This window comes from Larus michahellis, chromosome 5 (assembly GCF_964199755.1).
Source record: "Larus michahellis chromosome 5, bLarMic1.1, whole genome shotgun sequence".
In the NCBI taxonomy this organism is placed as follows: Eukaryota; Metazoa; Chordata; class Aves; order Charadriiformes; family Laridae; genus Larus; species Larus michahellis.
The window spans coordinates 65,577,232-65,597,265 of NC_133900.1; the positions used below are offsets into that span (position 1 = coordinate 65,577,232).

The 20,034-nt window shown below is 39.7% G+C and overlaps 1 protein-coding gene across 4 annotated transcripts in view; it reads right to left on the reverse strand.

The window, feature by feature from the left end:
• CCDC149 (coiled-coil domain containing 149) overlaps positions 1-20,034 on the reverse strand; it is a 55,144-nt gene that overhangs the window by 26,586 nt on the left and 8,524 nt on the right. For all 4 annotated transcript variants that reach the window (XM_074587727.1, XM_074587726.1, XM_074587725.1 and 1 more), the window contains exons 2-5: positions 19,139-19,300; positions 18,562-18,600; positions 5,973-6,080; positions 316-432 (exon numbers count right to left, since the gene is read on the reverse strand). In XM_074587727.1, the coding sequence (XP_074443828.1) occupies positions 316-432; positions 5,973-6,080; positions 18,562-18,600; positions 19,139-19,300 (426 nt within the window). The remainder of the gene's footprint in view (positions 1-315; positions 433-5,972; positions 6,081-18,561; positions 18,601-19,138; positions 19,301-20,034) is intronic.

The window sequence follows — 20,034 nt, forward strand, 5'->3', positions numbered from 1 at the left end:
TGTAACAAGCTTTCGCTAAGGAGTCTCTTTCATTGACATTCACTGACAATATTCAATTGTCACAAGTTGTTGCTTCACATTATAAAAAGAGGAGAATCAATAATCTAGAGAAGGAATTCCTGAGATTAGGAAACTCACTCTAACCAAGTATGCATGTTTAAGTTAGTGCTCAATAAGAACTATTTCAGTAAAAGTCCCAACTCCTTCACCACTATTTGCAACGTTTAATCAGCTACCAGCCCTCCAAACACAACAGAAGCAGTCATTTACTTGCTACTGCACTAACTCTGTAACACATGCTCATTTAATTATTACTTGTTCTCGAGCCTTCTCCAGTTGTTGAACAAGGTCCTCCCGTTCATGTGCTGCAAAGTGGCGAGCCCCAACTTCATCATCTCCAAGTCTTTGCTTTGCTATTGTCATTCGAAGGAGCTGCAATTACAAAAAAAGATGCGGTAAGCAAGAGAACACAGGCTGTAGCATTAGACTACATCTGTATTAGAAAGAGTAAAGCTGTCACAGAGTCCAGTCTCTTCCAGGCCAAACAGATGGTACTACTTAAACTAGAGGAAGTTTTCTGAGCTGAGGGCTCGATCCTGTCCTTAGTGAAAAATTCCAGTTGAACACTCAAAGCATCAGCAGGAGCTGAATTAGAACTTGCAACAACAGTCACCAGAGTATATACATGATGACAGACGAAGTAAACACAGACACGTGGTCAATGATTTTTAGGAGTGACAGGAACAAATTCCAGTCAGAATAAAACCAGAGAATTCCCAGAAAGCCATTTTCATATGTAAATCTTAAAATTCTCTGCAGCAGAGAACTCTCCCTAGTTAAGACTAAAAAGGCACTAAGTGGCTTGCGCAGCTTCATTTTACTGCTACCACTTAAAATCCCACTGCGCTACATCAGTGCAGAATTTGCATTAACAGCTGCTAATACATTTCCTTGTGCATTATTTTTTTCATCTACTCACAAAAGTTAATTCATGTTAAAAAAAAAAAAATGCAAATGGGCCAACAACAAAAAGACTTGGCCAAAATGCTTGAACAGGTAATGAACTCACGAGCTTTGCAACTGCTGAAAACAGTCTGACTTGAATTAATACACAGTTATGTTCAATAACCGAAGGAAAAAGCAACTACCTTTCAAGAATCATGGAGTATTAAAATAACAGTCTGTAAGGCATTCAGCATTTACAGTTGTTTACACTGAGTACAACTAGGCAGAAGTGTTGCCTCCCCATGGCCTCATTTGCAGTAGCTCCACAGAGACCAGAGAAACGCACCACAATAACCAGCCTGACTTTCCCCATATCTTTGACTGCACCAAGGAATTAATGTACATCATTATATTGCAGAGTTAGGGGGAAAAAAAAAAAAATCATCAATCTTCTGAAGTAGAAGATTGTACATTAAAATCTATCTTTGGTATTTATGGGTTGCCAGTCACCATAGCTGCAATGTGCCAATTAAAATCCTGCTGATGCAAGACAGACTACCAAAATCATCCTCCCCACTTATTTCAGCTCCAGTTCAGTGCAAGTCACTGAAGCTAGTACAACGTGTTCTGATAAGCAGTTCACTTGTTCAGGGAAAGCTGTGCCCCCCAAAGTAACTGGTTTTGGCAAACTACATTTCCCTATCCTCACAGGGAAAGTACAAACCACTGCACAGTTAGTAAGGCTGAATGGATCCTAGGAGATATAATTCCTATTAATTTCTTTATCTATACAAATGAATCAGAAAAGCAACTAGCAAATCCCAGAATGGCTTCATAGCTATAGAACTGGGGTTTTTTTTTTAAATGCTAAAAGGCTGATGAACAAAAGGCATGGTAATGTGATTTAATTCAGTTAGATTAATTGAACTTCTCAAATCTCTCGCTAGTGAGAAAGGCAGGAAGAAACAAATGTAATAACATTCTGAGGACTCAATTTTGTTCAGAAAAACTGGAAATGGGAAGGGGAATCACTCTTTCCCAACATCTTCAATGCCTGCAGCAGAGCACAACTTCGGTGTAACGCTGGGCCCCAGGCTGGGAACTGGATCAGAGCTGTGACTCACACACTATGATCAACCCTCCTCTAGCCCAGGAGGGGGTGAGGCATACGATGCAATTACAACTACAAGCAATTATTACTTGCAAGGTCAAACAGTCTGCCAATAAATGGAGAACTCTTTATTTACTATTAATTTTGAAGCCAAAAAAAAAGTATGAAGTCTTATGAAAAGAATGCTTCAGAAATCCAAATTCAGACAGTAAAACTGGCTTTATAAACATACATAAAATAAAGTAAAATACCAATCCATAAAACGACAGAGTGCTTCTTCCCTTCTTCCAGACAGTTGGCCAATCAGAGAGTTGACAGGGCAGAACAGGCCAAGTCCTTTAATTCTGCATCGGGAATGTCTTATGAGGCAGCACCACCTGCTATAAAAATCTTCCCTGAAAATGCTGTGACCCAAAGAGACACTAAGTGTTATGCCAGAGGGTTAAGGGTTTATTTCATATATTAGTGCTTTGTTATAAACTTTATACACCTGCCCTCTGGCTGCCGTATTTTTATTTCTGTCATTCAGAAACCACTGAGGAAAGGACCGCTCAACTTCATTTTGCAGCTAGAGAATAAGTTAATGCTACCCCTCAGGATTCTGTGAACAGCATCCACAGCAGGGTGGGTTAAAATTAACGGCACCTTACCAGAGATAGCGCCTGTTTGTCAAGGACCCATAGATTGTTAACCAAAACAATCCACTGCTGCAAGCCGCTAGTCTTTATTATTTTAATATCACACCTTCTTCTTAATCAGTGTCAGCTAAAATAATTATCCATAAAGTAGCAACTCTGTAGCAGCCCCACAATGCCCCAAACAGGCTTCACTGCAAGACGTGCTGTGCAGGCTGGGACTCCACAGACAATGCCCACGCCAAAGTTGTGCATTCCTGATTATCGATAAAACATGCAGAAGGAAAATGGAAACAACACAAGCAGTAAATTCTTCACGGAAGACAGACACCATCACGTTTAGCCACTGCCACTGACAGCAATTGTCTTCACCACGTTGTCTACAAAAAAAATCTTAAAAAGTGGACCAGAACTATGCAAATTTGCAACCTTAAGTCCCAATTCTGCCAAAGCATACACACCACATTTAACATTTTGCACTGTTGCTGCATGAATGATTGTCTGCCTTATAGTAATGAACTGTCAGTAATACCGCAGCCATTGTTTTCCGTGTATCTTCTTCTTGCTCAGCACTGCCCTCAACAGCTCACAAAACCATTTCTTTGTGTGGGTAGGAATTCAAGTGAAGGCAACTGAGTCATCTAGTCTTCCAGAAGCCTCCAGTTTCTCTTATGCTTTCCATTTTCACCCTTTTACAAGAGAGAATTAGATTTCCTAACTACCTTCTTCTCAGTTTCAGTAATTGTTCTCCAAGCATTGCTGCCAGAATGTTAGGAAGGAAAAAGATTTACAAATAACTATCATAAACAGAATAGTTTTCATGTGTCAGAGCTGATAAGAGATTGCGATCAATCATAAAAATAAATAGTCTTAGATATCTGTTTCTGGAGCGCTGCAGTCTAACTATTACTGTATTTCTCAAACTGCAGCAACAAATCCTTCCAGAGACTGCCTGAAGAAGTTTTATTATTTGTGCCAACAAAATTCTAGCTGAAATTAAAGGAAAAAATTAGTCCAGTTAAACCAAATGCAAGTAATTTGTTATTGCCTAACTGGTGACGTACTTAACATGATTTCAACAACAAGTAAAATGTCACCAGTTTAAGGGCTTCTTGCTAATCCAAGTGACCGTATGCTTCTAGTAGCAAACATTAAAGCAGTGAAAAACAAGCCAAGCCATCAAAACATTTCTTTATCAATAGAGCTAATGTGTGATATTTAAAGAGTTTTTTTTTTCTTTTTTAGTCCTACAAAGCTCTTGCCACTCAGTGACAAAGCCTGCATGAGTCACCCCTGCTCAGACACAGGCAGAATTGTTCATCCATAAGCAGCTTCACTTGCTGCAAAAGCAGCTGTTTGTTCATCTCTTGCCAGAAGTAAGGTTGACGTAGACCAGCTGGGCAGGATGCCCTCCCTCACTTTGGAAAAAGCAGAGAGAAGAATGCAGGGGGAAAATGTAAGAACAAGCAAATTATTAAAGTTCTTTGTTTTTGTATATACCATGCATTATCTGGATTCCACTGCCTGAAGTAACCCAGCTGCCGGTACAGGAGAACTGATGCGCAGAGCAGAATGGCTTCGGGAAGAAGCCTAGAATTTTATCACTGAAGCTAGGAGGGAGCAAAATCTGACACAGGAGGAGAGTGTTAAATCCCTCAGAGAGATGGCAATGCTTTTTTAGGCACTTCAGAAACCAGCAACCTGACTCTAAAATAAGCTCTATTTCTCATTTACTAGGAAAGTGAAGAATGTGTTCCAAAAATGAAAAACCTAGTCTAAATTAATCCCTGTCTGATGCAGTTCTTTCCTCCCCCTCTTTATTTAGTGATGCACTATTTTGCACCTTTTGGAGAGGGGCATGGTGGGCAGAATAACCCTTTTTGTATTTTTCCATTCGTTATGAGAAGCATGAATTTAAACTCACGCTGAGAATACAGATGTCACAAAGATGACCAGCTAATATCAAGTTAACACGCAACGGCAAATCTAAACAAAGTCAGTTCAAGCACAAAGAAGTAGCCTCTGTTACCAAGATCATATAGTTGTAAGGAATTAGAATAGGTACATGACCTTGGTATTTGAATATGTTGTAGTTTTACTGCCTTTGTGTTCTGCTTGTACTTACAAACCCTCGTTATCTGTTCAAGAGTGGCTTGGGAGAGGCTGCATGGCGTAATATTGGTACTGAAGAACTGCACAGCACTGTCTTCTACACTGTAATATAGTTCAAACAATAACATGCAAAATGAAAAGAAACACTGGGAAAGCTGGTCTTTGAAGACTTGAGCGAGTTACACTGAACGCTATGCATACTACAAATTCAGGTCTCACTTGACCCTTTCCCAGCTCCCTGCACACCTTCAAGGAAGTCCTTTGTGATAAACTATGAATAAAACTGCATTATCACAATATACTTATGTTTAAAATAAAATAAATAAAATGAACTTAAATAGAAAGAAGAAAACCACCTGAATAATTAAAAGTTGCATCATTTTTAATCAGATTTTTAAATCCCGTAACTTTAAAACTGTAGTTAAGGGAGGGAAGTTATCATTCATTATTTCTTTCATTTTTTACTTCGTTAACCACCTCGACTCTCAAATTCAACTTCTCACTAGTTTGATCTCTGAATGTACTTTTGCATACAGCTCCAGCTGTGAATGTTACACACATTTGGCTTGAGTTTAAATATTTCAATTAACAGAGACAACAGGAGTTTGATTAATACCAAATGGCAGATTTTGAGCAATGTTCCATATAACTTGCTAAATTTAGCAATAAAATAAATTGGTTATGTAAGGGTAATGGGACGAGGGCTTAATATTTGTGATCAACCACTCCATATTTTTGAAGGGGAAAATTATGCCTCTCCTGGTTTCACCATCTACTAAAATTTTGCATTTTCATTGCAAAAAAAATGAAAATTATCACATGATGAAGACATGTATCTGTACTTATTTCTAAGAGGAAATACCACTAATAAAATACATTTAAAAAAAAAAAAGAAACTAAGTCTAAGATTATTAAAGCAAGGCTAGGTGCAAAATATGTAGTTACGGAAAACAGAGCAAAAGCAGCATTAAAAAATGTATAATAAGCTGCACTTACTGGTATCTTTTACAAGCTTCTTTTGTTCTACTGTTTTGAGCATTTATTGTAATCAAAGTATTCTAGAAGTTCTGTAACTCATTGTTTTATTTGTTTTCCTAAGAAGTAAATGCAAAACTTCAGCCCAGTTTACACATTCCATGTCACTTACTGATAACAAAAGTTTATAATACCTTATTGTCCCCTTGTACTTCTCCCAGTCTCTGTTGAAGCTCTCTAATCTCTTCTCCAAGATGCTTATTTCGATCTTGAGCCTCACTCAGTAGTTGGGCAAGATTTGCCTAGAAAAGGAGTAAATATCAATCAGAAATTAGTGCTTATGGAGAGAAGTGTAGGTGGTGATGAAAAGAAACCCTAGACTTACTCCTTATCAACAAAGAATCTTTAGTTTTATTGTTGTTGGTACCGAGACTTCATGCTTCATTCATAGAACCATAGAATCTTCATGGTTGGAAAGGACCTTTGAGATCATCGAGTCCAGCCATACACACACAACCCCCCTCCCCTTCATTACAGAGATAACAAAGAAAAAGTCACCAGGGTTCCTTTATCTTTAATAGTAGGAAATAAAGACAGCATGTGTGGATTAGGGAAGAACAACTGACATCATCTACCTGGACTTGTGCAAAGCATTTGACACTGTCCCGCATGACATCCTTGTCTCTAAATTGGCGAGACATGGATTTGACGGATGGACTACTTGGTGGATAAGGAATTGGCTGCATGACCTCACTCAAAGAGTTGCAGTCAATGGCTCCATGACCAAGTGGCAACCATTGATGAGTGGCATCCCTCAGGGGTCGGTATTTGGATCGGTACTGTTTATCATCTTTGTCGGAGACATGGACAGTGGGATTGAGTGCACCCTCAGCAAGTTTGCTGATGACATCAAGCTGTGTGGTGCAGTCGACACGCTGGAGGGAAGGGATGCTATCCAGAGGGACCCAGACAGGCTTGAGATGTGGACCCATGCCAACCTCCTGAAGGCCAAGTGCAAGGTCCTGCATGTGGGTCAGGGCAATCCCAAGCACAAATACACGCTTGGCAGAGAATGGACTGACAGCAGCCCTGAGGAGAAGGGCTTGGGGGTGTTGGTCGATGGGAAGCTCAACATGAGTTGGCAATGTGCACTTGCAGCCCAGAAGGCCAACCGCATCCTGGGCTGCATCAAAAGAAGCGTGGCCAGCAGGTCGAGGGAGGTGATTCTGCCCCTCTACTCTGCTCTGGTGAGACCCCACCTGGAGTACTGCATCCAGCTCTGGAGCCCCCAGCATAAGAAGGACATAGACCTGCTGGAGCGAGTCCAGAAAAGGGCCACGAAGATGATCAGAGGGCTGGAGCACCTCTCCTATAAAGACAGGCTGAGAGACTTGGGCTCGTTCAGCCTGAAGAAGAGGAAGCTCCAGGGAGACCTAATAGCAGCCTTCCAGTACTCAAAGGGGGCCTACAGGAAGGAAGAGGAGGGACTCTGTATCAGGGAGAGTAGTGATAGGACAAGGAGTAATGGTTTTAAACTGGAAGAGGGTAGATTTGGATTAGATATTAGGAAGAAATTCTTTACTGTGAGAGTAGTGAGACACTGCATCAGGTTGCCCAGGGAAGCTGTGGATGCCCCATCCCTGGAAGTGTTCAAGGCCAGGCTGGATGGGGCTTTGAGCAGCCTGGTCTAGTAGGAGGTGTCCCTGCCCATGGCAGGGGGTTGGAACTAGATGATCTTTAAGGTCCCTTCCAATTCTAACCATTCTATGATTCTATGTGTGCATAGACACTCACAGAACAGCACACAAACCCCAAACAAGACAAGGTGAGAACATCTGCGCTAGTTCTGGTATCTTGGCTGGTGGGAAGAGCAAAATGCAGAGCACTTTGACAATATTTATACAAAGTTGCCAAAATACTAGTTTTAAACTTCCATATAATTAGACAAAAGGCACAGCTGATAAATGATTATGATACAATTATATTACCTAATAGCGTTTAGAGCAGATTCCTAGCCAGTAATGAGGATGCCAGCCGGAGTCCCTGCCCCTATACAGAGCTGAACCATAGATATCTAGTAGCATAAAACTTCAAACATGACCTGACTTGCGTTGTTAGCAAGTACATAGACTTCTAGAAAAACAGAGGTGAAAGCTAACACCCACCCCACCCGCAAATAATCCAGGTCAAAAGTTATCATTCCCATTAACCTACTAAGTTAGCAGGGCGAGCAGTCTGGTCTATAATTTTTATAACTAAATTCCATAAGCTTGACCACTAACCAAAAAATAATGCAATCTCTTCCTTCCCTATCTATGATATCTGAAAATAGGTAAATACTACAGATAAATTTATTTTTACCCTAAAAATATCTCATGAATACACAAACATTGACCCAGCGCAGGAAAAGCCTACCAATGAGATCTCTTTTCTAAGAGAGTTACAATCATAGTGGATAACGTGCAGCCTTTCGAGACATTGCCTATGGACAGCTAGGTGTGTCATCCATTGCCATAAATCTGAAGAGTATAAAAAGAAATGAAAAAAGAATTTTCAGATCTTCTAAGCATGACTTGGTAAAGCCTCCTGAGCCAGTATACCTTGGATACCCTTGCACACGCTCCCTGGGTTTGAGGCCAATGCATCAACTGACTGTTCCTAGTTCTCTCTTGGTATTTTAGGTTTAGCTTTAATTTCCCTACTTGCCGTGCTTCTCTTTGAACTCCCCCATTTCTCTATCTTGGAATTTCTCTCTTTTTCAGTCCTGCTCTTTCACCCAGTCATTCTCACTACCACCTGACAGTCTCATAGGATATTTTTGTGAGTTTTATCTTTAAAACTCATACACTATCAAATCAACAAGGTGTCTGATAGCCATTCCTGCAATCTTTTCCCTTGCTTACTAACTACTGCTATTTTCACATGTCCTGTTTTATATTTAAGAGAACTATTAACTCAAATATATTAACATGAATATTAACATGAACATAGCTATACATGCATCTGACCATTTGGAGGATTAGACTATTAAACTACTACACTATAATCAACTGGAACTTTTGTACGCTACTATATGAAGAAGCCGGGTCCAAATTCCACTTGGGTTAAAATAGCAATAGTTTCAAACTTTTAAACGGGAAAAATAACTCGAGAAACTGATATACCCTACTTGATGAACAACAAGCCTAATTCACTGCTGCAGCTTCTGTACTTCCGGTACTCTGAGATCAAAGGTTCAGATGAAAGTAAGGTAAGTTTCCCACAGTTTTAGAAGAGATTAAAGCATTTTTTTAAAACTACTGATAAACCTGAAGACTGCAAATAAATAATTTGGGGAAAGAGCGTAATAGCAAAAAAAATGTAAATAGCCAATTACAGGGCCAAAATAAAGCTATCTCCAGTTTTATTTTCAAGTCAGCAACGATTCAAGCAACACAAAATGTTCCTCAAGTATGCTTTGGTAGAATGATTTTTTTTTTCTATATGTTAAAGAACTATGTAATAGTCAATCATATATTGAATGAATCAAGGAGCTTCAGAACACATTCAATTGTTTTGAGGGGTACTTCTTAATGGCTGTTTAGAAGAAAGAAAACAAAGAACTCATGTTTGCAGGAAACTATTTAAACTGAAGCATCTGTGGCTACTGCTCAGATGCAATTTGTTTTGTTTTGTTTTTTAAGAAAGCTGACTTTCAATAAAGGCCATCCAACCACCAGACCCAGTTAGTTAAAACGAACGTGATTTGCACAAACCTCTCTGAAACACTTCTATTTATAAAGTCCCTTTTTATGAGGAATTCAAACAACTCATAACGCTGCAATAGCACATGTAATTTCAACACCTCGGAAGAACTCAATCTCACTAATCAGTGTTTACAGACACAACACCAGGATTCTAGCAGTCTGTAGTTAAAACCCAGATCCCAGTAACTGCAGGAAAGGCATTACCATGCCTATACTAAATCTTCCTGCTCAGATTTATTTCTTTTAAAACCATTTCTCTGGGATTGCAATTCTATGCTGAATTTTATTTGTCAGTCATATAAATGACAACGTGACAAAAACCTTTATACCCAAGACAGGGATTTTGGAAAAAACTTGAAATGAAGAATTTTAGACACCAAAATAAAACAGCCTCGTTTAAGCATGCTAAGAGCATTACAATGAGCTAAGTATAGACTTGCTCCTTAATGCAAAGCTTCTATTATACTTCTGTTAAACTAAAACAACCAAGCTATGTCACAGAAGTAGTCTCCAGCAATTATTCATTTCCCTGGCTTAGAGGTTCCATACAATGTATAATTTAGATTGTTCCGAGTTTTAAAGGTTTTGGCAAGATCTCATTAAAACTCTCGGTTAAATGTGGATAGAAGGAGAAATATTTGATTTTCAAAAGTGCTCTACTGGGCTTAAGGAGAGCCAGCCAAGAGGATACACTGAACAACACCTGAACTTGGTGCCATTTCTTTGGCATATATAAGAAAACATAGCATATGTTTGAAAGACGATAAAACTAACAATGGAGGACTGGCTTCGTGAACCTGTAAGCATGTATTTTTTTTGAGGAAAGGGGAGAAATCTATGCAAGGAGAAAGGCAGTTAATTTTTCCACCTGGCAAATTCTTTTCAATATTCATAGAACAAACACAGAATTAACTTAGAAATTCAAGACTGGTTACTTCAGCAGACAATAATGCTCATATCATTTACCTGTGCAACAGAGAACAACTCTGAAAATTAGCCAAATTCAGCTTCTCTAGACTCAACTTCTTCAACAGTTTCTTTTGATTCTAGGTGAAGCCTTAAAAAAACTCCTGTAACTGCCAGAGACTTCTTTCACTCACCCTATTCAAAACTAACTACGAAGTACTGATGAAGAAAGATTTCTGAGCCATGGGTAATGGAGAGAAAGATGCAGAGGTCTATACCGTTCTGCTGCCTCATCTTGTCTTGCCTCTGCAACAACCAACAGCAGTGGAAACTGTTTGTTTCTCCTAGCCTCTCTCGATGCAACTGTTTGTAATACTGAATAACAGATAGTGCTTCATTCAACTCTCTGATTAACTGCCCCGTACCAGACAATCTTTCTAGAGGTCTACCCACCTCTGTCAACATTCAGTTTCCAGAAGGTATTCTTGAGCTTTTGTAGCATGACAAGCTATTTGTTTTACATCCATCTGTCGCGGGAAGCTTGCATGTATTATAGAACTATAGAATATCTAAAGTTGGAAGGGACCCATAAGTATCAGCGAGGACAACTCCCTGCTCCTCGCAGAACTACCTAAAACTAAACCATATGACTAAGGGCATCGTCCAGATGCTCCTTGAACTCTGGCAGACTTGGTGCCGTGACCACTTCCCTGGGGAGCCTGTTCCAGTGACCAACCACCTCTCAGGGAAGTATGCTCAAGCGCAGTCCAAACCCCCATTGCGGTACTAGACATAAGAAACTGTCCCCATATTCCTTTCTCCTCTGACCAAAAGCAAGCATGATCATAGTCAATGATCCCACCAGAAGCTAGGAAGAAAGGAGAAAAAGATTGATGTGAGAGTGCTGACTGGGAAGTGCCAACCTTTATTACATAGGGGAAAAAAAGCACCACAAATCAGTACAGATCAGAGAGTGAAAGATTCAATGGGATGGGATTACAGACCTCACCCTTTTCCACTTAGAATTTGTTAAAATTTGCAAGAATGTTTTTGGGATAGAAGGTGGAAGAGAGCCTTACTTTTGGCTACAAATGAGCATAGGAAACTACTGAGGAAAATACCTATAAATATTTATTAACATAAGCCAGTGAATACCTATAAATATTTATTAACATAAGCCAGTGAATACCTGTCTGACAGCAACAGATCTTTGCTCACTACTGACCAATGACCCAAGAAGAAGGGGGGGCAGGGGGAAGTAACTCCACATAGTCATCCCTGGCATTATGCACTACCCTTGAATTTGGCTCCTTTAACACTTTTGCAAATCTAGCCACACATACACACAGTGTTATTTTTCTTCACACCACTTTAAAAATGATGGATAGTAACACAGTCTTTAATATAGCTCTCAATTCTCTTGCACATAAATCTTATCCGACACTTAAAAAAAAAATTTTAAAAAAAAAAGGACTTTCTGCCTTCAGATACTGCTTGAAAAAGTAATTTGGCAAGGGGGAAGAGGGGGACACTTCCAACATACCTTTACAGTTTAAAAATATTTTTAAATACAAACAAGCATTTCTATACTGCAGTTTACAGTCTTTTGTTTCTTTCAGTCACACATTCAAACAAAGAACACTGAATTATAGGCCTGACAGAAAGAGAAGTTTGATGAAACATTAAGCACACTTGATGGGTGTGACTGATAGCAAATTTAATTGCAGTTTCTCCTCCAGTGCATTCATATGATTGCAATGGCTGAATTAACGCAGAAAAACCTGCTTTGCTCACCAGCTACCACTCTTCACTCCAAGGTAGAAGAACTGACGACCTCCCCTAGCACTAGCTTCCTTAGGATAAAAAGCAAAAATTATTGTATTTTTCCCTACGGGGTTTTTCATCTTGAAGAGAAGACTTCTGAAATTATAGGTCCTGGGCATACTGAACAAAATACACTTACTATGGGTCATATTTCCCCACAGAAAAACAACAGCAAAAATCAAAGCTTTGCCAAGCAGTCACTTGACATGAAACAAGAGAAGAAGAAAATCCTCTCCTCCCCTGAGTATCTGCCACTCTGAGAACCAGGCAACGATGCCACCACAGAAGCACACCAGCCAAAACTTGACAGGGCTCCACAAAACAAGAAAGACTCGCTCGCGCTCACATACCTTCAAGACACTCAGCAATCGGAATTTTTATAGAGCTGATTAATAGAACCAAAATGCCATTTTAGCAGTAGACATGTAAAATGAATATTTTTTTCTCTCCTTTTAACCAGTCTTCTGTGTGTTAGATTAGCATAGTTTTGAACAAGACCAAACACCACCAAGATGGACATAGAGCATTTGCCAAAGGCTGACAAACAAAATAAGGTTAGCACCAACTACAGACTCCTTTATGAGGCCAGGTTTTGCAAAGCAACTTCTTAATATACATCATAACCAGCAACTGAGGATGTCAGTATGAACTAGTATCATTAGAAGTCACTTGGCAGAAATTCCTTCACTGTGGAGGTTCAATAAGGTACTTCAGCCCCCCCGTACTTCACATAGGCATCAATTTTTTGTTGACAGCAGATGAACATAGTCAAAGAGAAATGATTGATTTGTACTAATACAAAGACTACTATATTAGGATAGAAGAAAAGATTGTTTCATTGGCTTGTTTTATCAGAAATATTTTAGCTGCTTTAAGACCTTAAGGACAACTTAAACTTTGAGATAATGCACAAAAAGAATCAAAATCCCTTAAACGTTTTGAGTGTTCTGACTAATAGAATATTTATGAAGAGCATTCAGGTGCAGGGGTGCGGACAAGTGTCTCTCTATTCCATGAAGGTAAGACGCAGCAACCAGAGGAGAGGTTGTTGTACACATCAGGTCTGAACAGCACTCCAAACTTTAAAGAGGGACTATCAAATCTATCAGAATCAGCATTTCTTCTCTCCTAGCCTCATGTTTACTGAAGAACCTACAAGGGTGAAGAAACAACAGTGTCATTTCACAAAGCAGGACTCCTAGAGCGGCTCAGAAGTTCTAGGTTTTGCATACTGCCACCTGCTCCTATCGACGGAACAGCAAATTTCAGTGTGCAGAAATCAAAATGTCTCTACCGGCTACGTTCTCAGAGCAGGCACGTTTTGAAATCCATGGGAATATTGCTCTCTGATGCGTTGCAAGGGCAAACGATCTCACTGTTTTCCATCTGCTACTTCGCATTATGGGAGTCAAACACATGCACCTACAAACCAGAGCAAAGCGCACAGGTTTAAGTTTGGCACATGCATAGTGGTTTTCATCTTCAAACCCTCTGAAGAGAGGAGGAAATCACATCAATCTTCACAGAACCTTTGTGAGATAAATACTTACCCTGTAGTGTATTTTATCTGAAGATTTTCTCTCATAGGGCTCTCATCTCATTTATCTCATAGGGCAGCTTTCATGCCTTAGCACAAGACTAGCAAAACTTCCCAAATTCATTAATTAACAAGAAATAGTCACACTATAGTCACACTCATCATCTTTGCTGATGACGTCAAAAACTGTCATAAGGTAATCCCTGAAGTTTGTTTCAAAAGGGAATTGTGACAGCTGAGTACGTTAAGCTAGAAGCTGAGAGCGGAAATGAATGGGATCAAAATGAGTCCATTTGTGGTATGTCACAACACACTTCTGTTTGGAACCTCTGCTCCTTCTGATGTTCTGCTTCCCCAAAATGCCACACTCATGAATTTATTCATTAGTGGAAGTTAAGCTGCCTGACCAACGTCTCGATGAGTGGGTAGCATGCTGCTGTGATGTCAATGATCACTGAGGCAGTCAGAGTCTTGGTTTGAATGAATCACCTTGGAACACCCACTAATAACTATAACAGAGTTAAGGGCTGCAACCTTCAGGAAAGATGCACAGTTTCTCTGATGAGACTTTTTCCCTGGCAAAAAGAGTAGCTATCAAGCTGTGCTATACAGTATGACTATGTCATCATTGCGTCATGAGGCTCATTATTAGGAGCCTCAAAGAGGGTTCTATGACCATGGGACCCTCTCTAAGGCTCAACAACTGCTTGGAAGACACAAGAACCACTTGACTACATGAGGCAAAAGTATCTTTGCCAATAGGCTGTCCGACTTCAGAAGGAAAGCTCTAAACTAGAAATTATGTGGGAGGGAAAAAGGAAACTTGGGATAGGGTAGGTAAGCCAAGACCCTGGGGTGATGGGAAGGGAAGGGACATAGCAATTCACAAAGCAACTGAGCTGAAGTTTAATTCCTTTGAGCACAGGCACATAAAGAAGTAAATGCCTGAAGAACAGCCTTGTGGGGAAAGCTCTGAAGCCTGTACTGTGGAACTTGGCACACTTGGATGCCCCTCCGAGGCCTGTACTCGGCATGGGGAACTTACACAGCATGGGGAACAAACAGGAGGAGTTCAAAGACTGTGTTCAGTTACAGGGCTGCAATCTCATGGGGATCATGCAGAAATGGTGGGATAGCTCACACAAGTGGAGTGCTGTGATGGAGGAATACAGGCTCTTCAGGAAGGACAGCAGGAAGGCGATGAGGGGTGCTGCCCTTTATGTGACAGAGTTGCTGGAATGCATGGAGCTCTGCCTTGGGACAGGTTAGGAGTCAGTTGAGAGCTTTTGGGTCAAGACTAGTGGGCAGATCAACATGCATGCTGTTGTACTGGGTATCTGCTACAGATCTCCTGATCAGGAAGTAGTAGATGAGGCCTTCTTCACACAACTGGAAGAAGCTTCATGTTCACAGGCCATAGTCCTCATGTGGAACTTTAGCCAGCCCAATACCTGCAGGTATCTGAAGAGCACCCCTCCCCCTTTTTTACTATGAAAGTGGTCAAACACTGGAACAGGCTGCTCAGAGATGCAGTGGAGTCTCCATTCTTGCAGATATTCAAAACCTGACTGGAGACGGTCCTGAGCAACATGCTCTAGGTGGCCCTGCTTGAGCAGTGTGATTGGACTAGTTGATCTGCCTTCCCACCTCAACCATTCTGTGATCTTGTGATGTTTAGCTCCATTTAATTTGATTCCTCATATATTTAAAATACAAATATAAGCCCTCACCAGTGAACATATGCATTGTGGCTTTATTCAAGACACACAGCCCCACTGCAAACCCATTATCTCCAACTGAGTGGTCTCACGAGATGAAATTAAGCAAAGCATATTTAGGAGTGTGGCCCAGCACAGTCATTTTCCTAATCATGCATTTTACTTCACCTTTGTTTATTCAAAGGAACTCACTTGTATTAAAAGAACTTCCATTTCATATAGAAGGTCAAGGATTCACTGATCTGTTATTTCAATGACAAAGCTTCTCCCGAACTGAAGTTATACCGAAAATACAAGCAATATAGATGAAAATAATAGTCAGTATAAATAAAGCTAGAAATCCCATCTATGTTTTTTTCTTTAAGTTTCCTAGTATGGCAACACTGTCCAAGAGATAGCCAGTATTTGTCATTAAAAAGTTCTGTATCGCAGCAGATGCATATACCACTGCAGAACGGTAGAATTTCTATTTATATAGGATGCACAACAGAGGCTCTGTAGACAGAGCAACATTTTAACATGCCTTTCAAAATGGGAAGTGTCTATTCTTTACAATCTCTGGTGAATTTTAACATTAAAATCAACTCTTCGTTATTCCTATCCTCCTGAAACATTTCACCCTTCCGTTACTTATCCAAAAACTACCTTACACCTGACCCCACAAGACACTATAAAACTATCTTCAACCGCAACATTTAATTGTGAATGTTTGGTAAGAGGGGCCAGGAAAGCACTGACAGCCCACAGGCTGCGATAACAACACTAATGGTAAAACACTTACTGCAGGAAAAGAGGTTTCAGTAGCACAGTTTCTTATTTCCCGCTTTTGTTGGTCGGCAGAAGTGAATACACACAGAGCAATCTTTGGATTATGTCAGAGATGCGTATCACTGCACACACAGCTTTGAGAGGGAAAACACTGCAGAGCACTGCACATGAAGACACCTTTAAGTAACACCAATTTTACAAAACCAAATTCTGAGTTAACTGCTTCCTGATAGAAATTGCCTGGTTACATGGTATTTCCATACAAACCATGAAAATTCTGTGTTGCAAAACAAGGAGAGAAGGCACGTTGTGAAAACAAGATATTTTAAGAAGTCACAAAGCGTAATTGATAATAAAGGTGAAAAATGAAGAGATGAAGGAGAAGAAAGTAGCAATTCCAACCCACCTATTACATTTAAGGTTCTAGATTGCAATTTCAACAATGATTTCTCAGTTACAGTAAAGAAATGTAACAGCAAATTGTTCAGCATATCATTTTTTTATCTCATTTCTGACCACGAGAACAGCATGCACTTTTGCGTCACACAAAATTCATTATAGGATCAGGGTCTCTGTTTTTATAAAATGAGTGAGGTCACAAACTTCTCCCAGCAGGCAACTAGGCTTCTGGGCAAAAAGGCGATGGAAAAAGTCCGAAAGAGCATAGAGAACTTCACTCTTTCTTAGATGAGAAAATGCTAAGAAACATACGTGCATGAATAATGGAGAAATATTCATAACTTTGCTTTATTATTCTTCAATGTATTTCTCAAATCAAAACTATACTCTTCTTTAGAAAGGTTGCCCTAACTACTCCAGATTATCCACCTTGTATGCAACAGACACACTTCTCGGGAAAATGAAAACTCAAGAAGTGCACTAACAGCCTATTACTGTACAACCTAAAGTATATATTGTCCTTGGGGGAGATCTATAAATGACCCCATTTGAGAACAAGATTTTCTTTCTTTCACTGTTACCTAGCATGAATACGTAACTTCCTCAGAAAAAAGACCCCTAGCTAGATTATTAAATGACTTTCCAGGCACTCACCACAGTACGATTTGCCAAAACTTAATATAATTGCAGCTTCTGAATTTAGACTAAATTTTGCTATTATTTTAGAAACAAGTGTCAGATTTATTTGTTTTGAAAGACGGAAGAGGAATTAGAACAACATGGGATGGCATCCCTTCCTACTTATCTCTGTAATGACCCATATAGTGCATTGGGTTTTGTCCTTCTAATTGTATATTCCTCAGCTCCAGTTTTAGTAGTCAGAATGCACAAACTTATCTGGTCATAAACTTTTATTAGAACTTTGTTGAAATAACAGAATTTCAAATAAATTATGCTAAATACTGAAGAAGTTAAATGATTCTACACTGAGTCACTGACTTCTTGGCAGCTACTTGTTTACGTGCCTGAAGGAGTAATTACATTGCATTGCATCTGAAAGTTTAGTTTAAAACAACCAAAACCCTAAGTCCCTAAAGCTTTAAGAAAATAGCAGGAACTACATGCAAACTCCCAGGGAAAGCATAATGAGTAAAACTTCTGACCCATTAAGAGAATGCAATAACCATGTTTTAAACACGGTTAAAAGACGTTCAGAACTGTCAATTACAGTAACAATTTTTGTTCTTTTGGGTTCTCCTCCTCTCCCTGCTCAAACGTGGTGTTTTGGGTGCTATTTTTCTCTAAAAATTAAGATAATTTTAGGATGTGACAACACGCACTTCACAACAGGGACATACTACGTGGATCTCCAGGAACAAAAAAAAAAAAGCGAGCAGGCAAAAAGTTTTTCAGGGGAACCATAAAATGCAATTACCATTGTTCTACCATTTATAACTCATAGAGCCTAAGTGACCTGTGAGAGTACCTAATGGAAATCAGTACTCACAACAATAAATTAACAATTATGGAATGAAGACAATGCATTCCCAGATTGCTTTTAAGTATGAGAAGTCCTGTCACAAACGCATTTTACGACTCAATACAAGAAGGATAAACAAGGTGAACAATCTCAAGTCTCCGTACACTGACCAATTTCAGTCTCACGGGAGTTTAAAAGCAATAGCCATATATTCTAATTAATGATGGTTCAGATATTTTAGAGCGAAACATGTTCAGACAAAAGCACAAGCAGCCACAGTTTAGACTGAGCTTTTCAATAGACAGAAAAGCTTGCTTTTTACCAGATTTCTTAGCTAATATTTTCACATTTTTGCAAAGTCATTTTGTAGCAGATAAATAACACCAACTGAAAAATGAATCCTACCTGTTTCCTCTTTTCAGGTGGAAGGGATGGATCCCCATCCTACAAATAAATGGACATATTTTATTTGCAACTTATTTCTCATGCCAGCAACCATATTAACTTTGTGGATCAAACTTTAAAACATGTATTTTAGCTAAACTGTTATCAAAATTGTTTCTAAAATACTGCATCTTGATTAATACCAGTAATATTAATTTCAACTCAAAAAATTGTCTGAGGCTGAAGATTTGTTTACATTTCTAGAACAGCAAGTTATTACAAATTTATGTTGCATTATTTTTCATAACAGTACATTAAGTTGCTGTGGAATAATAATACTGCAGTCAGTTTTTAAATGAAATTATGACTGAAACTAATTTCCTCAGAGCACGCACTGTCTTTCTGTGTCTTATATAACAGGTACTACCTCATCAATGCGGAACAAATGAGGAATAATACGATCAGGGCTGTACAACTGAAGGACTACTGTAAACAAGTACCTAAACATTTTTACAGGAGTCGTCATGGACTTCTTTCCATTTTTTTGGAGGTTCACCCTTGTCACCCAGTTATAGAGTATTCATAAAGAACAACCTACAATCAGTTCCCGGTACTTCTTTTTCAGAGACTGGTGTCGTTCCCGCAACTGGTTGGCCATAAGCTTGTACTGGTCTCTTTCTTGTTGACAGGTGTCCAGCTCTTTGGAAAGGATTAGTAATGCCTCCTTTTTACTTTCGAGCTTCCTTTTGCACACCAGATACTGCAGAAGAAAAAAACACCATAATTGTAACAAGGCTTTTCTACCACAACCAGTACTGTATTCAAGAGGCTCAAGTTTCTCTGAAAAGATGGAGGAAGGCTCCCTGCACAAGATCAAAGTCTGCTGCAAGTTGTCTTAGCTTATTAATCACAGGAAAGAAATCTGTTGTATCAGAAGCCTGAAATCCATTTGTAACTTGTGTCCCTTTTCTACTTGTGCCTACAATAGCCAGCTGTCAGGTAGCAACCAGCATTTCCCACCTCATTTCCCCTTCTTTCCTCCTCCTCCCCGCTCCCAGCAATGTCCTCTGGGGGGAGTCTTCCACCAGGGCAGTGAAACAGGATCATGTTACAGCAGAAGGGCTCGCATGAGTGACAACCAAAATTTACCTTGAGTCTGAAACAATTACAGTGTGATACCCTACCCACATGGGTAAAAAAACTGTTTCTGCAGTGATATTATACACATGTGCTTGTTGAGTTAAAAGAATGGGAAATAATGCAGGAATATTGCAAACACCTGAATGGGGAGGGAAGGCAGAGGAGGCAGAGGTGAGCCTTCCCCTCCAGCCTCTGCCTATGAAGCATAGGGCTCAGGCACAAAGCAAAGCAGAACTTGTAAATCTTAGCTGTTCTGCATTAGTCTGATCTGCTTCACTGCCCTTCCCCACTGGGAGGAAGAGATAGTAACGTGTATGTCTTCCTTTCCTGCAGTGCCTGAACTTACCTATCAGA